At 45.0% G+C, this 9243-nt stretch overlaps 1 protein-coding gene across 1 annotated transcript in view; it reads left to right on the top strand.

Annotated features, from left to right (window-relative positions):
* Positions 1–6814: 6814 nt before the first annotated feature.
* Positions 6815–9243, top strand: part of PPM1E (protein phosphatase, Mg2+/Mn2+ dependent, 1E) — a gene marked incomplete at its 5' end in the record, with an annotated part of 9227 nt that continues 6798 nt past the window's right edge. Inside the window, one exon of the mRNA XM_010146203.1 lies at positions 6815–6933. Within this exon, the coding sequence (XP_010144505.1) occupies positions 6815–6933 (119 nt within the window). The remainder of the gene's footprint in view (positions 6934–9243) is intronic.

Genomic DNA, 9243 nt, shown 5'->3' with positions numbered 1-9243 from the left:
ATAACCGAATACCTGCCAATTTTCTCAAAGCTAACAGCAGGGTGGGTGAGAATGACCCGTCCAAGGTGAGGGTGGGCAGAGCTGATGGATCTGTCTGGCAGTGTCAGTCAGTGGGCAGAGCGTGGGCATCTGCAGGGCGCCTGGCCTTGCCCTTCCCGCTGCAGGCGCATCACCTCTCTTACCTGCCTTTATTTAGTTTCCAGTGAGAAAAACATTCACCACAGCGTGCTGGAAAGCCCGAGTCAGACGTGGCTGAAACACGGTGGTGCGAGAGAGGTTGAGCGCATGTGCGAACGTTGCTGGAAAGGGGCCTGATCTTAGATTTGGCACCCACTGACTAATCTGGTGCCAGCTGCCTCTGGCCTCACAGGCTGGGAGCATGAGCGGCACTCCTGGCAGAAACGAGGTAGGATGGGTATCCCTCTGCTACCCAGGTAGTCCGATAAAAGAATAGGTGAACCATGCAATCACACTTCCGTGAGCAATTTTTTTTCTTTTCTTTCTTTTTTTTTAGCATCATGCCAGCATTTTAATTCTGCCATGCCCTGATTTTTTTTAATTAGTTTGATACGCCGTGCAGCAGTGCGCTTTCTCGGCTTCTTTCTGTACACCACCCTGCCAAAGCCCCCTGACAGTGCTGAGTGCATTTGGTGGGATCAGTGCCAGCATGCTCACAATGGAGTTCTGTGGTTTTGCAAGTGTTTCCCATCTGATCAACAAACCCGGTCTCGTGGAGGTTTCCGTTCATACCTGTTTCACATATCCTTTACTAGAGAGAGCGTTTTGTTGACCCATTAAAAAATGGGGGAAGAATTTGAATATATTTTATCTCAGATTAGATCTCAGTTTGTGAACAAGTTAAGAACTATGTCTTTGACTTGTAGTGGTTAACAAGTGATAATTAACAGGTTATTTCTAAAGGTATTTTTAAACTGTTGTTTTGGTGGGGTTTTTTGGTGGTTAGTTTAAAATTGAGACTATAAAGTGGTTTTGCCTATCTTAGTCATAGCTGTCCATATGAGCTTCACCTAAGGTTTTGTTTTCTGAGATATGCGTTCAGTGATTGCAGTGAAGTTGAGAACCTGTATTATTCATCATCAGCAAAATCTTTGAGCCTAATAAGAACTTGAAAAGGGAAATTCATGTTCCCTCAAAAGTAATTTTATTCTCATTCACTATATTTATCTGTGGATCTTTAGGACGTTTCTGAGGCCATAGCCTCCGTAAATGCTTTGACGAGTTAGATACAGCCATTACAAACTAAGTGGGGTGATAAATACTGAAAACCTTATCACTGTGTGAAGCATCTTGACCCGGCTGTTGCAGCTGGTATCTGAGCCATGCACCTACTCCTGTTCTTTCATGCCCACGAAGGCAGACCTGACTGCGGGGAAAAGTCTCGATGAACCTGACCATACTCTGTACAACGCAGCAGTGAGCACAGTGCAAAAGAGGTAAAAAGAGGTGTCCCAGCAGGGTCTGTGCCGACTTTGGGCTTGGTAAACACACCAGGAAGAGTGTATTTCTGTAATCTTTGTGTATTATGTTTCTGGTGCTTACAGCTGTCACCACAAGGACAGAAGCGTTTTGAATGTGGCCAGGCAGCTGTCGCTGGGAAGCCTATAGATAGCAGCTTCCTTGTGTAGCGCATTTTCAGCGCTTTCCAACAGATTTATCAGGCATCTTTACTGTCTCAACACTGCCAGCTCAAATGACTTCTCAAGGAGCTTTGGTTATGCAATCGTTTAAAAGGTGCATTGTTTTTTCTGTTTGTTTCTTTTTTTGTGCATGTGAGCTGGGTTTTTTTTTAGTAACTCACTGCAGCAGCTAAAATCTAGTGCAGGGTTTCACCATGTGTTCAGAAAAAGCCATACTCCATTTGTCCACCGTGACCAGGCTTTAAATAAGCCTCAAAACTTCCACCAGCTGTGCAAAGCAGCAGCCCAGCCCAGGTCAGAGCAGAGTGGAGAGCTCGCTGGATCCAGAGCAGGGTGCTGCTTTGTGAGTAACGGGAGGAGAACCCGCAGAGACAGGAGCTGGAAACAGCATTGGCTTGGCACGATTAGAAGATACATCCATAATCATTTTGGGGTCTAAGGACTGATTAAGAGAACATTCCTTTCTGAGTCCTGCCTGACTTAGAGGAATGAGGAGGTGGGAGAAGCCCCTCTGCTGGTACCCTGTCTTCCTGGGCGGCCTCTGAGGGGAGGGCTGGGTACGCAGCCGAAGGAGCTTCCCAAAGAATGTCTTTGCTCGTTACTGCCGCAGTTCACAGCGTGGGGACTTTCAGTAATAAAGACTTTAAAGGCTTCTTCAAAGAGCTCCCAGGCTGCATCAGATGCTCCATCTGGAGGAAGTCTCATGAGGCTTTGGAGTGTTTTGTAAATACAGGCTGGGGACAAATGAGGTTTTTCTTAAATTGAATGTTGCGAAACTTGCTTTCTAACATGAACTTGCATCAGGCCACATTAACACAGGCGTGTTTACCAAGCTGCGTCCCTCGTGCAGTGCCTTTTGGAAAGGGTGCAGTTAGTTTGCCACCCCTGCAAAGTCCCTTACTAACACAGTAAATTACAGGCCTTATGGGAATGTGCTGTGCTTAGTTCTTTTCAGGCCACGTTCTTGGTCCTGCTTTGCTGTGTGAAACTACGTGCGCTGCTTTACGCTGTTTGCCTGTGGATTTGCTCGGTGTTTCAGCACATTGAATAGCATTTCTATTTAAATCATGTTTCAGTCTAACTAAAACAATTGCTGTTCCGTAGTGTCAGGGGATTCTTGAGGTCAAAGGAACACTATGTTTTGTGATTTCCTGACCAGTTTGGTCTTTGAAAGGCACCAGTACATTTCGGTCCATTTTTCCTGCTTTGTTTGGGTTAGTGATGCCTCATCAGTTACACCAGACCATGACAGCATCGAGTGTTTTCAGCACTGGTGGCACTCGATTGTGGCCGCAGCATCATTTTCCCATCCGCCGACGCTTCAGGAACACCAGAATTACTGAGTGTTAAGAACATGGTATCTGTCTTTCATGGTTTTCCCCTTTTGAGATGCATCAACTTTTCTGAAAAAGTGTTTTCATCATGCAGTTGTTTAAGACCGTGAGTTGGCTGCCTGCATCAGACTAAACAGAGCTAGAAAAAAGTATGAAAAGCTCCATAAATCTTGTAGAGATTGAAAATTCCTCCTGCTATCTTTTTCCTTTCAGTTGTGCTCTTATCTAGAGATCTCAGAGTATTGTAGGGACACTGAAATAAGCCTCCTACAGCCTTCTCCTCCTCTCCCCCAGGAAAGGACATTGTCATCACTTGTTTGTAGATGAGGAGTCAAAGGTCTGAGTGGTGAAGTGACTCCTCCAAGGTCAGCTGCTGAATTAGCCGCATAGCTCTGAATAGACAGAGATATTCCAGCTCTCTGCTAAACAAGATCGTGCCCTCCGGGCTTCAGCTTGTCATAACTTAATGACTAATAATATTTGAGCATCTAGAATGTGGCAGAAGAATTTATTTCCAGCAGCCAACAGGTGATCCTTAGTTATGCCAGCAGCAGGACGCGGTGCATCACGCCGTCCCCTTAGATCCTGTCTGCTGCTGCTTGTTTTGCGAGGAAGATGCGAGGACAGGTGAGGACTACCAGTGTGGCAGGGTCTGACCGTTCCAGTGAGGGTCTCTGCTGTTTTGGGAGATGCTGCAGGTGCTCACCTGAATGTTCCCTTTTGTGATGAGAACACAGATCCTAGACCTGATTCTTCATTTGTCTTGGTGTAACAATAACAAAGTGTCCGGATAACGGTTTGACATCTAATCTTTTTTAAAAGAAGTAAAAACCCCTCCGGTGCAATCTGCTGTTCCTTGAAGGGGAGCAGAAATTCAACTAAAGTCCTCTCAGGAGCCGAGTAGCAGACGTAAACTCTGAGTTGTGCTAATCAGGAAGAGGAACTCAACTGTTTGCATCTGGTCGCTTCCCTGCTTACATGGCGTAGTCCTCTAACAGCTACATAAGAAGCTTTGTGATGAACAAATGTCAAGGGCAATTAATTCTTCGGCAGGCAGCTGATATTATTAGGACAGAGAGTGGCCAGACATAGGAGGAAAGGCTTCAGCTGATTTATTTTCTCTACCTTTTCCATCAAAATTGATAAGTCACTCAAACCCCAATGGTGAACTTTCATGCAATAAGAATTTTAAATTTGCCTTCTTTTTTTTAGTAGGAGACCTTATATTAGATTTCGAGCACAGAGAAATTGCTATCAGGAAGGAGCAGAGCTGCGTGTTAAGCTGGTACCGTAATAATATGTGGGCTGAGTTAAGCCCACTTCAGACTGTTTTTGTCAAACTTAATTGATGGAAGCAGCCCACTTTTAGGCTTGATTTATTACCTTGGCAGGGTTATTCCAGGATTGCTGCAATGCAACTGTGGGTGTTCCAAACACACCCACGCTGCCAGAGAATCAGGAAGGATGTACTTAAAATCCTTTAATTTATCTAATAACATCTTTAGCGGCTTTTTGTGTGGGTTTAGCATTGTGATGGAAATGCACTCTTTGGCTAGATAAAGAGCTCCTGCCTGAAGCTGCTCCTTGGCTGTAGGGACCTGTAAATAGCGTTTGGAGCTGATTGGGGAAGCGCTCTGACCAGCCACATACGCTGTCAACGCACCTTTCAATTTTGTAATGTGTCGCCACAGTTAAAATAATACCTAAAACTTCAGATACGAATGTTCATGACTCTGGGTCTTCACAGACGTGTCCTTCGCACCTGCCCAGCCCAGGCCGAGCAGAGGCTCCTCGTGTCGGGGGTTATTTTTGCTCTGCTGTTTAGTCCTGAGTCTCTATTTTAGCACCTGTCGTTGTCTCAGTTCTGAACCAGGTTCCCTCTTTGCCTGTCAGTGGACATTCCTGAGGGGTTGTTTATACGTGACACAAACCAAGATGTGTTTTCCTAGAAAAGTTAGAGCACTGAGCTGGTGAGGGTGAGCCTTGGGCTGGCAAACAGGCTGCGGTTCCCGTAGGTGCTGGCAGAGTCTGTTCCGTTTGTGCCCGAAGCGAGCTCTGTCTGGCTGGTGTTTGTAAATGCTCTCAGCGTGGATTCTTCTGCTGTGTGTTATTTAGGCAGAACTCAGTCTTTCTCCGCATTTTTTCAGAACACAGTCCTCACAGCACTGCTAACTGCTGGCATCCTTATTCTACCCCAGACATCACGACCTCTCGCTTTTGTTGTAACATGGAAATTGCGTGTAACGTGAACAGTAACCAGCATCGCTGCTCTGGAGTATCGCGGCTAATAATAGACATGAAAAACCTGCTCCTTGTGAGCTAAATTAAGGCAGACAAGACAAGGTAGAAAATCAGTGTCTACATGCACCAGAAGTAAAGGAGGTCCCGGCGTGTCTTCCTCTTGCCGAGTGCTCTCGCTACTGGGCATTGCTGTATGTAAATAGGATCAGAGCTCCTGTGTGGTGCTGGGAAGAGCCGCTCCTAAGACGGCTGATTTCCTCCAGCAGTCAGGCTTCATTAGCGCCCGCGCTGCTGAGCCGTGGAGGTGCTGCGTGAGCAGAATACTCAGCTGCCAGGGCTAGGAAATACTCTTACTGATGGGGGTGACGCCGCGCGAGTGGCTCTGAGGTAATCCGAGGGCCAGGGCTTGTCTCGTGGTAATGTATCACTTGGACAAAGCTATTTTTTGCTAATGTTGTATGTAAATAATTTATAGATAGGTGGACTAGTTAATAACGGGCGTTGGAGGACTGACTTTGTGTAGATTCTCTAAATCTGTTACATAATTTTACTGATTGTAGCAGCATTTGGTATCAAGAACCTGGAAAACTTTATGGTAAAATGGCTTCTCCAAAAATCGCGAGTGTAGTGAATGTGCGTTTTTCTCCACAAGTCGGATTGCACTGCTGAAGCTGTGGCACGTGGGCCAGTGGAGGATGGCACTTGGCTTTCCTGGGCAGTGAACCAAGCGTGAACGCAAGCGACGATCTCCATGTGCTTCTCGGGCTCCAAAACGAAGCCTGATGAGTCCGGTTTCACGCCTAGAAGTTTTTCAGCTCTGGATCTGGTTGGACTGATGCTTCTAGGCTAACGCCCCCTCTCCAACTGTGCTAAGGGCCTGTGGACAGCCTTACTGGGCCTAAGCAGAGGAGATGGGTTAAGGAAGTCTGTGTGCTCATTGCCTGTTCTCTGCATCAGCTGGCGCAGAATTCTGTTGTTGATGGACGGTGTCTGAGGCTGAAATCAGCTCGTATGTCTGTGCGTGGTCCTGCAGTGGCAGACGTGTCTTACGGAGGACGCTGTTACCTCGACGATAACCATGGAAACAGGAAGTTTCAGGCTGTGTCAGCAAGAGACCGTGGAGAAGTTAAGGCAGACCAATGGGAAATACAAAGTCATGCATAAATTAAGAGGTATTAAACCCCTCTTGAATGAGAGAATGTACATTAAAGTGGCCTTGGTTTGCTATAGATTAATTAACCTTGGGAGGCATCAGGATTAATTAAGCCACAGTGAGTTAAAGCCACTTTATTCTTGATAGAGATCATTCATGAGGGAGCTTTTTAACTTTCTGCACATCAACTTCATACCTCCTATGGGTTTGCCTTAAATTCCAGCGTCCCTTGGTGAGGCTTTGGACAGCTTGAAATCTGAGGACTTTTTTTACCCTTTGGAATCCTGACTCCAATTCCTAACAGAAACTGGACAGAATGGGCTTAAGATCAAGGTGTATAATGCATGTTCTGTATCACCCTGGCGGCAGGTACCTTGCTAAACCAGGTGAAAATACCTTTGTGATTGGTTTTTCTCTTTCTTTTCCAGTAATTGCCCTTCATTTTTGGCTGCTGCTTTAGCCAGAGCCACTTCAGATGAAGTCCTTCAGAGTGATCTTTCGGCGCTCTACTTACCAAAGCATGTGGACAGCGCAGATGGGATCATACGTAAGTACACCTGCACGGGATAACGTGCAGTTTTCCTTGGTGTGGCTCTTCCACTTCCACTGTGCACTGGAACACTGGGCACGGAACTCACAGGTTGTTAAGGTCAGTGTTGGCTTCAGTGACCCGTCTAGCCTGACCACCGGAATGGTACTACATTTTCCTCAACGCAGCTGGACTGCAGTTCTTGTAAAGGAATATCCCATATTTGGGATCTGGTTGTACTTGTGCTTTATCAAATTTCTGCTCCTTAAGACCAGGTGGAAATCACTCGTTTCTTTTAAGTGCATCTTCATAAGGCTGTATCTGGCGGCCCTGAATTTCTTTATAAGCGCTTTAGACGATGTGGTCCTGCTGCTTGCTGGCAAGTGCCAGTTCTCCTCCTTCATCCCTAGAGCAAAGTCGAATATCCGTGGGAGGAGAGAATTTAATTCTGAACTATTCCAGTCAATGTAGTGTTTACTATGGCTTCTAATTTTTTTTTATATCATTTTAGCAAAGGGTGGTATAAAGATATTTCATGCTTAAAAGGAACATTTCCTTTTCTCCGTTTATCTGTGTTGGCTAACAAGATTTTTACAGCATCCAGCTCAAAGCCATACACCCTAAATCATTTCAGGATTCTGCTGACCTAAACAACCTTGTGAACAACCTTGTGAAAACTTTCTCGGGTGCTCATTACAATGATGAACAATGTTTCTTACATGTATTGAGAGGAATTCTGTCATTTGATCGTGAAAATGCAGTCGCTTTGTCCATTCCCTCCTTTTTTTTTTAATAATAATAAAAAATTATTCTGGGATAAGTAGGCTATATATATCTGGCTCTTCAAAAGGAAGATTCTGCTGTATTTCTCAGAGACCTTTGGAAACCTGAGAAACAGAAAAAGCACGCTATGGGTTGGTTCCCTTTTGTAGGTACTGCTGCCTCCTCCTGCTGAGCAGGTAAATGGAATAGATTTGTCATTGTTCTGGCTGAGCAGCCTTCATTAATTTCAAATTGAGATCTCTGAGACTTGCATAAATATTTGACAGTCTCCAAGGAAATGTTGACTAAGACTCCACACAGAATATCTAAAGAGTTCAACAAAGAAAAGAAAAAAAGAAAAAGAGAAACCCCACCACAAAACCCTCACACCTACAGAAACCGCTGATGAGATGTATCTAAATCTGTAATACACAGGTGGAAACGTAGATTGATCATGTGCTCAGGCTGTAGCAGGCTCTAAAATACCACTCTAGGTGCAGTACATCGAGCTAAATCATCATAATGAAGGTACTTGAAAATAAAATGTACTTTTACAGGCACAGTGTAAAGTCTTAACCTATGAAGATAAAGGGGGAGAGGACAAGAGAGAACCTGGAAGAGAGATCTTCTGGCCCGTAGCAAAGCAGTGGTTTCCTAGGAACGCTGCAGCTTCAAACGGTGTGCTGTAAGCGGTAATTTTCAAAACAGAGCATTAGCTCAAATGGTGGAGGGTTTAGGTAAGAAAACCCGAACCAAACCAGGGGGATTCATGCAAGACTGAAGCAGATTTCGTTGTGAAAGGTCAGCAGCTCCATTCCAGCTAATTTTCTTAGTAAGAGTCCCTTGAGAAACCTGGGCCGGTCACTTGGGAGCAAGCTGCAACTGATGGATGCCCTGATACCATACGGGGAGACGTTCACACTTTGAAAGAAAACTCAGGGAACTGTAGCAGGTGATGACAACGGGATTCCTGCATCTCCAAGTTCTGTGCTCAGCGTTCACTGTTTATCCCGATGTTTGGGCTGCTGCAGAATGTGAAACAAGCCCAGTTTAGCTGGCTGGGTTGGATATCCAATTCTGTTGTTTTTTCTTAGGAACCCAGAAAGATTTTTACTCTGTATAATATAAGGAGACATCTACCTGATTTGTCTCAAGTTTGAATTTGCTAGAAGAAAAAAAACTATTCCAAATTTCCTTAGCGACACATTTCACTCCAAGAATGTCAACATGACAAATCATATTGCATACTTAGGAGTGGAAAAAGCAGTTACTGCTGTGCTGGTGGAAAGGAAATGAAAGAAGAATGCTAATATTAAGAGAAGAAAATCTGTTTTGAGTCCACAAATGTAGAAATGCAGGAATATGGGCCTGTTGAAATGGGGTGGCCACATGCCTTTGATATCAAGAACAGAACCTAAGAGTTGTAGGCCATGGCTGTTTCTTCTCTTCCAATTGCACTGGAGAGGAGCAAGAGAGCTCCATGAGAACTGGCAGACATTTGATTTCCTTTTCAAAAGGTCAGGTTAAGAATCTTTACTCTTTTTTGTGGAGGAGGATACTCGTGTA

Source organism: Buceros rhinoceros, unplaced genomic scaffold, assembly GCF_000710305.1.
Source record: "Buceros rhinoceros silvestris isolate BGI_N320 unplaced genomic scaffold, ASM71030v1 scaffold13572, whole genome shotgun sequence".
Classification (NCBI taxonomy): domain Eukaryota; kingdom Metazoa; phylum Chordata; class Aves; order Bucerotiformes; family Bucerotidae; genus Buceros; species Buceros rhinoceros.
The sequence above is the reverse complement of the archived record's forward strand: the minus strand, read 5'-3'. Positions and strand labels throughout refer to the sequence as shown.